Source organism: Notolabrus celidotus, chromosome 13, assembly GCF_009762535.1.
Source record: "Notolabrus celidotus isolate fNotCel1 chromosome 13, fNotCel1.pri, whole genome shotgun sequence".
NCBI classification, from domain to species: Eukaryota; Metazoa; Chordata; class Actinopteri; order Labriformes; family Labridae; genus Notolabrus; species Notolabrus celidotus.
Window position 1 is genome coordinate 14929051 of NC_048284.1, and position 13908 is coordinate 14942958.

The following is a 13908-nucleotide window of genomic DNA, read 5'->3' on the forward strand; positions in this document are numbered from 1 at the left end:
AACCAATCCTGCCTGTTTTTCTTCACTTTAGTTCAGTTTGGTCAGTAACCCAGGATAAAGTCAGAGCTTTATATCCTTTTCTCTCTTACTCTACAGCTGGGTCAGAGAGTCCAAACTACCTGGACTTTTACAAGCCAGTTGTGTGGTTCTGGATCCTGGTGGGCTTGGCGTACTTTGCCGCTGTGCTCAGTATGATCGGAGACTGGTTCCGGGTCATCTCAAAGAAGACTAAAGAGGAGGTAAGAGCTGATGTGCTGCGAGTTAAATCACTCTTGTGGTGACACGTGAGAGATATGAGAGCTCTCTCCAGGAAGGAAAATAGAATTACAATGTCATGGTTTGTAACAGGAGAGTTCAGACAGGGCTGGCAGACCTGCTAATAGCTTTAAGCTCAGTTTCTGGAGCCAGTTTTCACACTTTTAATTAGATTTGTACTGATCAATATCCAGCTGTCAACATATACCTTAGGTTTCTAAGAGACCAAAGCTATTGGAGTCCAAAATACCTGTTTACAATCAGTACTGGCCCTTTGAGTAAAAACTATGTGTTTTACATAAAAGAGAATAAGAGACAAGTCTCACACATTGATGAACCAAGCTAATGGCTGGCACTCCCTCAACTGCTATACTGCCTAAGAATGTTGTAATTAACTTCATGACACATCCACAACCTCATCCCATGTTTGGGATGTAAAGAACAGACATGACATCACTCTGTTATGTGAATTCTGGGTCTCAGTCCATCCTAATCCAGGACTTTTCACCATTTAGTTTAGCTGATTTCCTCAACTTCTACAACCCCAATTCAAAAAAGCTGTTATGCTTTGAAATGTGCTGTTGGAATCAAGATTAAAATGAGCATATATTTTTCACAAAACATTCCAATGTTTTTGTTTTAACAATTGATATGTCATCTTTGTACTATTTTCAATTAGATACAGGGCTTAAACTATTTGAAAACTCAAAATCTATTTTTAACAATACTTGGCTTCACTTAGCATCGCAACTTTTGTGAGAGTAAAACCTGGTTTATACTTCTGCGTCAAATCGACACTACACATCGTCTGTGTAGCTCTTTTTTGACGCAGAAGCCTACGAGGGTAGCCTGACGTGCACCTCCTCCAAAATATAACTACGCACCACAAGCTCTGCGATTGGTTCACTGGAGGACATTGTATTTTCTGCATTTACAGCACTTCCGGAATCGCCACCTATAGGCTGTAAATCGGCCGTAAATGTAGTCTCCTCTGACGTCTCCTCTCTATTCTTCCATGTTACATTCGCTATATGATTAACGACAACATGTATCAGCTCTAGCCCCGTTTCCACCAAGCTGTTCAGTTCGGTTCGTCTCGGTACGGCATGCATTTTGTGGCGTTTCCATTGACTAAAACCGGGATAGGTCCCCAAATCACTGAGCCGTACCGTCCCACTTTTTGGTACCCTTCTGTTGGGGTGCGTTTTTCTTCTTCGTTGCATTTATTAGCGGGGTACACTTTGTCGCGCTGCCATGACGTCACGCTATTACGTAGCTGACGCAGCTATCGGCATCCGGCTTACACACCGCCCACCAAGTAGGGCACGGTTGGCTGTGGAAATCTGACCGATCTGACCCGTGCAAAACTGTACTGATCCATACCAGACCGCTTGGTGGAAACAAGCCAATAGAGACCACATTGCCCTCAAGCCTGTAAAAATATAGTTTAACTTTAGCTGGCTAATTTGGCAGGATTGTTTGTTACTGTTCAGTGGCAATGACAAATTGTACAGGTGTGGATACTTGCAGACTCTGCCACTGTTGTTAATCTCCTGTGTGGATTGTTAAACCCCATTGCCTCTACATTGCCCCTTCTGTTAATGTGCATACTCCAACTTGTGACCATGTGGCATTCATTTTTAAGGACATGTACAGCAGATGTTCCAAACAGAAGCTGGAGACACAGGGGCAGCCAGCCACCATGCGTATGCAAACACGTAGTTAAAAGCAAGTATGTCTCCGGCCTAAGGATCTCCTGGGGGAATGATTGCTGTTGTATCTCTGTTGACCACGCACATCATTAAGAAAAATCCAGAGAGTACAGTAAACACAAATATAAACAAATAAAAAGGGTAACAAATCATAGCGTGACCTTCTTTCAGATTTTGACAGGAGTAAGTCAAAATGTCGACTCTTGCCTCGTAGTGGTGAAGCACACTTCCTGACAAATTTACCATGAATACAAAAATGTAAAGAAATTTGGGAAGAAAGGTGAGTCTTGGTCATAGGGGGTATGAGTTAGACCAATTTTATAATAGCTTTCAGTTGGGCAGCTAGGTGCAGAATCAATGAGGAAAGCTTGAGTGAACAGTACAAACCCTGCCTGTCTTTCACTGATTTTGTAACTGCCTCATCTCTCCGTAGAGTGGATTATCGACTCTAATAATGTATGAAATGTTATGATTGTTTTAGAGGCGTTCAAAGCAGCACTGCAGCCTGGCAAACAGATTACGTTATGGTTGTTTAAAGGAAATAAAAAAGCATTCTCAGCTCAATCTGTAGGCTGTCATATTCAAAGACTATTGCTTGTGTTACTCTTTATTGGCACTGAGTTCATAGATGTGATCACATTCGTCTCACCTCATTGTGAGAATATCTCACGGCCTCTTTCAGTTCACTCTCCATAACTCTGAAGTGATAAATCTCCTACCTGTGGAGAAAATACCTTCTCGTACACAGGCTGGGTTAAATATTTGTTGTGCTTCCAGTAGAGTAATAACATACCTTGCTGTTCTGGCAGTCTCATTATTTTCATGTAGAGGGGATTTTGAGAACCATGCACCCCCGCAGCCACTCACTCCAAAGCAAACACCAGACACATGCAAATCTTGTTGCTTTGTGCCGTACAGCATAGAAAAGGGGAGACTAGTCTGCAGTGGGAATCCTCACTCTGGCTTAATTTGAAGAGCAGAGAAGGAGGCTGTGAGCTCTAGAGAGAAATACATTAGTGAGAGAGGATGTTTCAGTTTGGAGGGGAGGGGGTCGAGGATGATCAGGCAGAGAAAGTGAGAGGAAGGAGGAGAAATCACGTACATGAGTGTTTGTGCTCTACCGTGTGTGTGTCAAACGTGCGCACACAAACAGACACACATCATAAATTTTAACTTATTCGCCCAGAAGTCTGCTTTAAACAAGCACACCTCAGAGTGTAATAAATTATAGAACAGCTTGGAGAAAAAAGGTCTTATATATTATGAAGGCAGGATCAATGAAGTGTGCACTCTGCACCTTACTTCTCAGGGACTTTACACATCCAGACTGTGCTAACCAGATACAGTACATGGTCTCCAGAATCACAGGGAATTTACATCTAACTGGAAGCTCCTGCAGGCAAGTGTAGGTATATGAATAATAAAACCTCAACAATGAAGCGTTATGTTAAACAGGTCTGTCAGTGCAACATACCTCAACAATAATGGCATCCGTTGATTAAGGAGACGGAATTGGAGACCTTGACACAAACTCCCATGACTACTTCTTGCCCACAAGTATTTTTTCTATTTTTTTCCCCATTTTCTTTAGAGCATGCTGTTTTTTTATAGAACCACATATAGCCAAGCTTCTGAAAACAGAGACTAAAGAACAAAATCTAAAAAGCTGAGGATCACTCATATTTTCTAACATCCTAAGAGCTGGATAAGAATAAAATATTCACCGTTATTTTTCCCATGGCCTGGTTTTAATGTGGTACATTAACCAGATGGTTGCTGTAGCCCTTCTGAAAGCTATAAGCTAACCACCGTCAAATAACAAGAGATGAAGAAAGCATTAGTGCTACATGCTGGTAAAATGGGTATGATGCTGTGAGTGAGAGAACTGCAGGATTTACTTCAGCCCTCAAAGAGATCTGTGAGGAACTCCCTGGAGAAAATAAACAAAATTGAGGTCAATTGCAAACTTTGACAGAAAACAACTAGCACTACATAAGTCTGGTACAACTACGCACAGAGAGTGAGACAGTCAGCATAATAATAATGTAATAATAATAATAATAAACTTAATTTATATAGCACTTTTCTTAACAAGGTTACAAAGTGCTTCACAACAAAAAAGCAGAGAATTACAAAGCATAAAAAACGGTGCAAACAGGGGGAAGAAAAAAGACAGAAGCAAAACAAGACATCAACTTCAAGAATTAGGGGTGGAGAAATGCCTACTTATAAAAAAATGTTTTTAGTGAGGATTTAAAAGCAGTTAAAGTTGTGGACTGTCTAATTGTCAGTGGCAGGGAGTTCCACAAACTTGGAGTTCTGATTGAAAAGGCCGTTACCTTTAGTTTTAAGGCCGGATCTTGGCACAACCAGCAGAGATGCATCCACAGACCTGAGGGGACGCCCTGGCACATAGGGGGTTAAAAGGGGGGGAAAGAATCCTAACGACTATCTATTGGTGTTTTTGCTTGATATGTGAATCCCTAACACATGACCAGGAGACATACTGTAAAGTCAAAGCTAGAAGCTGGTGAGCATTGCTTAGCAAGCTGCCACAGCTAAAGCATATGGACGGTCGTATTCCCATGCCGGCCATCTTCTAGTGACATCTGGTCCAGGGTGGAAAGTTGTCGTGAGTTGTATAAACCTTGACCATTTGACAAACTGTGATCTTTACACAGCTCATGACTGTTAAGCAGCCACAAAAACCACAGATGGTGAAAACCAAGAGAGAGATTGAGCAATTTAAGTTGAAAACATATTTGATAGCCTGTTAGCTAACATGAGCATTCACTCACTTCCTGGTTGTTGTTTTTTTAGAAATATATTTATTAGGTTTTTAACATCTTATAAAGTTTCCTCTTATATTTGTCAGTAACAGTAGCATTAGATATGCCAAGAAGTAATGACAATGGGCCACCTTCAGTATTAAAGCTGGGGTTGGTAGTCAGATTTAGATACACTTTTTGTTATACTGGTTAAAGTGATCTTTATGTCCTGATGGCAATCAATACATAATGTGTTCTTAAAAAAGAGCGAAGAAAAGCTGCTATCTACAGCCAGAGTAAACCTGGGAAAACACCAACCAATCAGCCTTTTTTGGGTGCCAAAATTTTAAACCATTCAAATCCCGTCCTGCTGTTCTGCCCGCCTCCTGCGCGTACATTTACCCAGCCTGCACTCCCCGTCCCTGTCTCCTGCCGCTGCTTCCCCTGACTCTACTGACTGCCCCTCTCGCTCGACCTCGGGCCTGTCCCCTCTGACCCGATGAGGTGCTTTGCTCAGGACTGTAGTCCGGATCAGAGTCTAAAAAGCTCTCACCACGGGGCTCTGACAAGCAACAGAATTAATGACATTTACTAAGTCTTACAGAAATGTATATGTATCGTAGCATCCGTCCGGACGCTGTAGGGATGACGAGCCGATTCGTGAACACGTTGAGTTTTACTAACCTGTCACTGTCGGCTGTGATCACGACAACCAACAAAGCAACAATCAATGTTTGAATGAATGAAAAACTTCTCCTCTTGTCTCTCCTCTCTCCAGCTCACACACTCTACACCTCTCCTGATGCCTTCACTGACTGTCAACACTGTAGGAATTAAGAACATCTACACTGAACACGTTTAACAAACAGTAGAGTTGTTACAGTATTATATGTGTTATAACTTTTCTCCTGATATCGTGTCACCAGTACAGCTGGATTATGCTAGAATGACAGTTGTAAGTACTAACAGCAGCCATGTTTGTTTGTGTTTTTAACTTTCACTATGATAATGTTTTGGTGAGGACCGGTTTTGAATCTGTCACGATCATATGGTCGTAAGTCAGTTGGGTTAGACGGAGTCCTGAGGAAATGCTACATTCAAATTCATGCTAGTTTTCCGAGACTGCCAACCCCAGCTTTAATATGTAGGATCTTGTTCATTTCTTGTTCTATGATCTGCCAGAACCGCTGGATTATTCTACATGACCATAGGCAGTGTGTGAGACTACCGGTTTCTGTCTTACACTTTGGACATTGTGGGGATGAATTTGGGTTAAATTCATGGCAATGGGAGGGAGATTTATGAGCTCTGTGCAATATCATTAATTCAACTGCCTTCACTCTGTTACATACACTCAATGTTTTTGCATTCTTCCAAGCATCCTTCCAGTTATCATCTGTGATATTAACATTGAGTTCTCTTTCACATATGCCTTTTAAATATGACATACTTGTAGTGTAATTTTCTTTAAGTATAATATAAAAGGAGCTAGTAAGTCACTTCCTGGTTAACAATTACATGATTGGTTGACGTAAAAAAAAATCCCATACAATGGGAAAGGAGAAATATTTGCTCAAGCAAAGTGATAATTTCATTGATAACTACTTTTAACGTGCTTATGTTTATATTGTTATCTATTTTTACATCATGTTAGCTAGCCAATAATACGATGACATCACAAGGAGATAGCCACCATAATATAATAATGATAATAATGATAATACCTTTTATTTGTATAGCACTTTTCGATACAGGTAACAAAGTGCTTCACGAGAACAATAAAAACACAATAAAAGCAAATGAGCGGTAAAACTTTAAAGATTAAAATAAATTCACAAAATAAAAGCTTTACGTAAGAGTGTGTCTTGAGTAGTGAAATAAAATGAGGGACTGACTCTGCGAGTCTGATTTCCATGGTATTAAGGTGTATTATTCTAAGTTTTTTTTGTCGTGTTTGTTTTTTTATATAGCAACGCGAAACTGTTTTTTTTGATGGCTGGATTGATTTTTTTTACAGATAAAAGAAGATACAAGTGCATGGTCAAAGCTAGGAGGTAGTTAGCTTTACTTAGCAGGCTGCCACAGTTAAAGCCCAGTATTTAAGATGTTAGTAACAACATACAAAAAAATAATAGGCTGTATTTTTAGACGTGTGTCTGTGCTTGGTTATCTTTTTGTTCCGTAGAAGTTACCAGATACTTGCTAGAATTTTTTTTACAGATGAAATAAAGACAATGTTATTTTTTATTTAGCATTGGTAGGTGGATTTTATTGCAGACTAAAAGAGCTGTTTTCGGCTCAGCTAGAATGCAGGAATCTGAGCTTTCATTGGAGTCACATTTCAGTACATCAGGGCTATTCAATTAAATATTTGGTCAGGCCGGATTTTTAGACTAAGGACATGAGCTGGGCTGGACATTTTTAACAGACAGTGAGCAAAGTTAACCATTTAAAAGAAAAAGTAATAGATAAGATAACAAACACACTGGATGTTTATTAATGGATTGCCACATCCAAAGGGGCATAAACACAATAAAAGAGCAGCACTTGTTAGTGTTAGTAAAATATGTTTTTTTTTTGCCGGACCCAAGTCACAATCACTCGGCAGTTGCTTTCGGGCCACTCGAGGGTCGCTTACTGGCCGCATGTGGCCTGCTGGTTGCTAATTGAATAGGGCTGCAGTACATCATTCAAGCTAACATGAAAGACCAAGCTGACTTTAAAGAAAATACTGAGATCTAAAGCTGCTCTTTATTATATTATTAACCACACTGCTGGTCTTAATATGGTCAACCAGTCTTTGATGACGTTGATTGGCAATAGCAGATAAAAAGATGGCAAGGACAGGCTGCTAGCATAGATTCATTTGTAAGGATTATCTTCATCTGTTAGAACGTCTTGACCAATTGATTTCAGAGTCATTGCCACGAAAAGTAACAAAAAGCTATCCACAACTCAGACGATTTTTATTTGCATAGACTCTCCTTAGTTGGTGAGTTAACTTAATGTTGTTACATCTCCACATCTGCAGTAACACTTAATGACAAATGAACATTAAATGCAAATAATAGATGAAGGTTACAGCGGTCTGTCTTGTGCATTGCTAGTGGCGGAGCAGCCAAGTCATGTGAAAGAACGCTCCAGGCAAGAGCTTTTAAACAGCAGTCTGAACAGATTAATGGAAGTGGCATTTACTGTATGTTCACAAGCCTGAACTCCATTAATTATTGGTGTTCCATTCACATTTGCATAGTCAGTTCTATTAACCTATTCTGTCTGACACTGGAGTATACTGAGAGGAATGTACAAATGTTACAGGTATGAAAGATCTTAAATTAAGTATTACTTCACAGCTTCTGTTAAACATGAAGTTTGGAATACATAAAACATGTGATATGCAGTCGAGTTGTCAACACCTGTAATGTATCAGTGTTGAGCCTCAGTGTTAAGCTGCCTCAAATTACATTACACGATTTTCTACAGCTCATCTTTGATTTTTTTAATTTCCTTGCAAGTTTAAAATCATTTTTATAAATCTACCTGGACTTTCTTCCAATCATGTGCTTCTCCAGTTTACATGCTAACCAGACAATGCTATATGAACAGATGTTGATGTGAAAGGGAGAAAACAGGCTGTGCTGAAACACCTGCAGGCATCAATCTTCCCTCTCTCACTCTCTCCCTCTCTCTGCAGGTTGGGGAGTTTCGCGCTCACGCGGCCGAGTGGACAGCAAATGTCTCGGCCGAGTTCAAAGAGACCCGGCGGCGACTAAGCGTTGACATCTATGACAAGTTCCAGCGTGCTGCATCCATCAAGCGAAAGCTGTCGTCCGAGCTGGGCATTAACACGTCCATCAATCAAGAAATGACCCCTGGCAAGAGGACGCTGTCGGCCAACTTGTGCGAGGACAGAGAAGCTTACACCAGCCTGACCCTCTCTCTCAGTCCTGTCACGGGGGCTCTGTCCAGAAACGGCAGCCTTTACCTGAATGGCCTCAGCCCGGACTATGCTGACCGGCGGGAGATCGCTATCATTGAAAATTTTAAATGAGGAGCCTTGACGTGAGATTATTTAATCTGATAGCAGACAGAGATTACAAACACACAAACACTGTTGTGCTTTTGCGAGGAGAATCTGTGATAAGGTAGCCATGAGCAGCAATTAGGAGGATTGTGCTCATGTCATTGATTGAAAACTGAGAGTGGCTCGGATGTGGATCAATCATCAAGCTCTGTCTTTTAATGGAAGTGTTTCTTGCATGGCTTCTTGAGTGATGGCTCTGCGGTTTTTTTTTAATTCAGCAGAGGAGTTCTTTACATTATGTCAACGGCATCATGATGGATGGCTTTGCTTGTGATTGAGCCAAATCAGAAGTCTGAAACATATGATTGTATCAGAGAGGACCGTGTTAAAAAAGAAAACTTCTCTTCAAAAATGAAAGCCCATATTGAGGTTTTAACACAGTGGACATCTTTTTCCCACAAACCCACGGACAATACTGCAAACACAGAGAAATAAATGCATTCATCAAACTTAGAAAGCAATAGATGTGTCTGTGCTCATCTCTTGTTGAATCTGAGGCCCTGAAATCTGCATCAGATAAAGAGGATCCTCGCAGTTAAAAACTCTCCATAATCAACAGTGAACCCGTCATAATAACCAGACAGCAGTTCTGTGCTAACACAAATGAATGTGGCTTTTACTTTGTGTTTACACTTCTCCCTGTGTGAATTTATATGCCTTGTATTCGCCTGTCAGTCTGCCCTCACTAAAGAGACGAATGTTGACATTTTTGTTCCTCCATGATTGACTTTCAGCTTTTCACCCTAAGGAATAATCCACTTGTGCCTTACTGGAAACCATGCTGAACATGTGTGGATGGTGATGCATGAAAGACTAGGCAACGCTTTGTCTGTCCACTCATATTTGTTATATACAAGCACAGTACCACAAAGGACGAGGCATCTCTGAAAATACAGGAATGGGAGACGGGGACGTTTTTATTTAAGTAATTCGAAGAGTGTGCATGGCAACAGAGTGCAGAGAATGTTTTTTTGAAAATGTTGTCTTTCTGCCTGCCAGTGAATCCATTAAGTACCAGTCTTTATGTGCTGAGATATTTACATAAACCACACAGTGCCAGGCTCCACCATCACACCCTGTTCTCCCCCCCATACCAAAGTGATTTCTCATTTCTGACGGACAAAACAGAGAGGTCCTGAGTCTGATCAAAGGATCATGATGCTTTCTGTTGTTCTGAATCTAATTCTGCTGGTTTCTAAAAATAAAACCCACTGTCACATTTTTCATGAGAGTGTAGCGTAGGGCTTGATGTGCCATCACTTTTTTTTTTCTTTTGATCTAATTCACATAAATTTAGGCATGTCAGGTTCTGCAGTGATGAAAGCTATGGGGCTGTGAAGCATATAGACCTGTGTGTACCTTAATGATTTTCATGATGTTGCAGCTCTCATCATTACCGTCAGATATAAAATTTGTGAATTTCTACAGCCTATGATGATAAACAGTCAGTGTTCTTTTTATTTTTTGCCAATACTGAATGTACACCATCAGTAACCTCTATTTACTGTGAATCACCGCTGTGACTGAATTATCCCGCCTTTTAGAAATCTGAGATACATCATTAAGTTGACTGATGCTCATAGAAGTGGTATGAATGTCATTGTGGCACAATAAATATCTCACTTTAATTCTTGATACTGAATACACATTTTGAGTTAACATTTAAGTGTGCTTTTTTTTGTTTCATTTTAGGGACATTTAAAGTGTGGTGTCTCCCAGTTGAACGGTTTGGATTATGTGTCCTAAGGTATTTTTTGATCCAGCAAGATATGCTGTTGTGCTCTCAATGCATTTAACAGTGCTATTTAATATTTAAACATTAACAACACAGTGTGGCTTACAAGACAATATGCCATATTCAGCAAGCTATGTCTACTTACAGTATCTGCTCTAGCAGCTCTACCTAAGAGGAGCTTTTTGTTAAAATGTACTTATTTTTATCACATATATATCAGGGCTTTTAACACTTCACGTGTGGTATAAATTGCATTTATTAAAATGGTAATATAACTCTGAAAAAGCAATATGAGTCCACAGTTGGTCTAAATAACTAAATCACAGGGGCCATGTTAGCCTCATTGTTCCTTCCCACGTATTCAAACTACTCTCATGCTAATCACACATTTGTTTATGCATAGAAAGAAGTTGGGATGGTGTGTGAATGCTGATAAAAACACAATTTTGCAATCCAGATAACGCCTTTATCAGAGAAGACCTTGCATATATCTGTTGAACTGTTGAGCAGCTGAAATCTCACAACAGAAAAGAGGGGGACAACATAGAGGGGGAAACTGGTGTCCTCGGGTCCCAAATGTTTAGAGTGTGTTGTGAAAAGAAAAGGTGATGCAACACAATGGTAACCATGCCCCTGTCCTCACTTTTGCGAAATGTGTTTCTGACATCAAATTTAAAATGAGAATATATTTTTCATAATACAAACAAAAAAAATCTGTTTCATAATTTGAGGTTGTTTTTGGTCTAGTTCTAATTAAACATAGGATCTAACTAAAATAATTGATTTCTGTATCTGACAACATTTTAAAAAGCATCTCACCTTAAGGGTATTAGAAGGTATTACAGATGTTTCTTACTGTTTACTGTCTGAGACAGCTTAGAGGTTAACTCAACTAAACTCAACTTTATTTATATAGCACCTTTTTTACATACAACTATGCTGCCCAAAGTGTGCTTGTAGACAGAGGCAGAAAACAACAGAAATGGGTTGAATAGAATACATAGTCATAGAAAATACTTAAAAATAGAATAAGATCAATACAGTAAAATTAATAAATTAAGCAAGGGTAGAAAGCAAAATAAAAAAAAACAGTTGCATTTCAAAAGATCACATAAATATTAGAAATAAATCTATAACTAAATAAATCAGATAATAAATGTTGTTAAAACAATGGTTTTAATAATGCAGTCCAGGGGTTAAAATAAATTACTCCAAATTAAAAGGCATATTAAAAAACTGGTCTCAATCACTGGTCATTTATAAATATGGACAATCGACATCTCTTCTCATTGAAAAATAAGATTATAGAAATTGATAACACACCTCTTATACCAACCAAAACATGTATTTAACTTACCTATAAAACAAAATCTGAAGGAGACACTCATGGCTATGGTAGTGTTACCGTTCCTAATGTTTGTCTCCTCTATTCTGCTAATCTGGTACTGCAAAAGCCAAATTTAATTTTGTCACTAGAGCTGTCAGTCATGACACCACAGCCCATATTTTAGCTTGAAATAATTGACACTTGAAATTAAATCGTTCCCCTAAAATCAGCATTATATGAGCTATAACGACAGAGATCATGTTTGAGAAAAACATATCTGTTGTGTTTTTTAATTTGCTAGTTTTGCCCGTCACCTCTGTCAACATGTGGGAGGGGGATTCTATAGCCTTGGCTACACTTTGTGGGAGCTTTTGAGTTATCCATCTTATCATACGTTCTGTGATCCAATTCATCTGGAAAACTAGCAACTATCCTCAGTTCTGGATGGAATTTTGTTTTCCTGGATTTCTTGAAATGCTGGTTGGATTTAAACTCTGGTTGGTGCCGAGCCTGCCTGCCTGACTGGAAACTGTCCTTTGCTGTGAAGTCATAGAAGTCACAGGGATTTGAAGAATAGGACACCTTGAAAAGCAGTTCTGTGACTTAGAAAAAACATCATGTTCTTCTTTTTGTGTTTCTAAAAAGAAATCAATAGCTTAAAAAACACAACAACAACTGTAGTATGTTGCAGTGTCTTTTGATTCTCTGAAAGAAAAAGCACCAGTGCATTAATGCTTAGCTGTCATGGGGGAATCAGTCCAAGCTTTAGTGCTGATGCTTCAAGTGTAACCCCTGACAGTCCTCCTGTCTGTTTTTCCAAGGCAGCCGTTTGATTGACGTCTCTGAGAGGCAATTTAAGGAGTGCTGTTGATTTCTTCTTATGTAATATACCAGGCCACGTATGACCACATATGAGGCTATGTGTGCATTATTAAGCTTATAGTAAGTGTGAGTGTATGTGCATGAATGAACGTGTGAATGCTTGTGAGCATAAAGGTTTCAGGAAACTCATTTATTTTCCACCCACATCATTTTCACATGGCATCCTCTTCTTCTCCCAGGGTGACAGTTTTTAATTAAGTCTGTAGCTGCATTGAATTCCCAGTTCAAGCATGTTGAATGTATCTATCCATTCAAGACGGCAGAGATGAGCCTCATTATGAATGTAAGCACATGATTCACATTGTGATATACGATGCAAAGATGTTAAATTAGCTCAGTGGGAATGCTGGGAAAGTAAAAGCCTTTTAAAGCTGATGATGCCATAAGACATGATTATGGTAATGATGATCATGATAGTAGATAACAGTTGTTATTATGCAGCTTGAGAGAATATAGTAGTAAAATTTGCATTAGTATCATTAACATCCACTTTTCAAACCACAATTTTGCTTTGGATTTTGTTACATTTCCAATCAATTATTCATGAAGGCATCTTAAGAGGCTAGGTATCAAGAGATTTCAAACTAAAAGTTTAGTTTTTCATTTCAAATAAACCCATCTGTAATATCCATGAGTGTGGTCATGTACACAGGCTCATTTAACACAATCAAAATGATTTCAACAACTGTTGCATGCTGCTATACGTATTAACCCCACTGTGTGTGTAGGTCAGATGTGTCAAGAATAACCACAGGATTTGCTTTGATTCAATAACAAAATGACAAATATGTGTTTCCAGTTTGTTAATATGTGAGTGTGTCAACCCAAATCATGACATTTTGGACGATTTAGAATAAAATATTTTATATGAAAGAAAAAAGATGTATACATTTTTCAACCTCTTGAAAAACACTGCAGATTTAAAGGGATATTTCAGTTTTTTTGAAGTTGGGTTGTATGAGTTACAGTACACTTTTGCTCCTGCCAGCCAGAATGAGTGCCAGTGAGCTCTTCCCCTTTAATGAGAAAATTCCCAGAGGACCGGCAGGCAAGCTAGGCTATTTTCTCTGCGGACGGGGCCTCCTATTTCTCGTAATTTCGCTAAAGTTAAGGAAAAATGGTCCAGACACTCATCACGGTGCAAA

The 13908-nt window shown here is 39.3% G+C and overlaps 1 protein-coding gene across 1 annotated transcript in view; it reads left to right on the forward strand.

Moving 5' to 3' along the window:
- LOC117824272 (potassium channel subfamily K member 2-like) overlaps positions 1-10478 on the forward strand; it is a 54416-nt gene extending 43938 nt beyond the window's left edge. Inside the window, 2 exon segments of the mRNA XM_034699726.1 lie at positions 97-239; positions 8430-10478. Of these exon segments, the coding sequence (XP_034555617.1) occupies positions 97-239; positions 8430-8786 (500 nt within the window). The 3' untranslated portion in view covers positions 8787-10478.
- The last annotated feature ends 3430 nt before the right edge of the window (positions 10479-13908 follow it).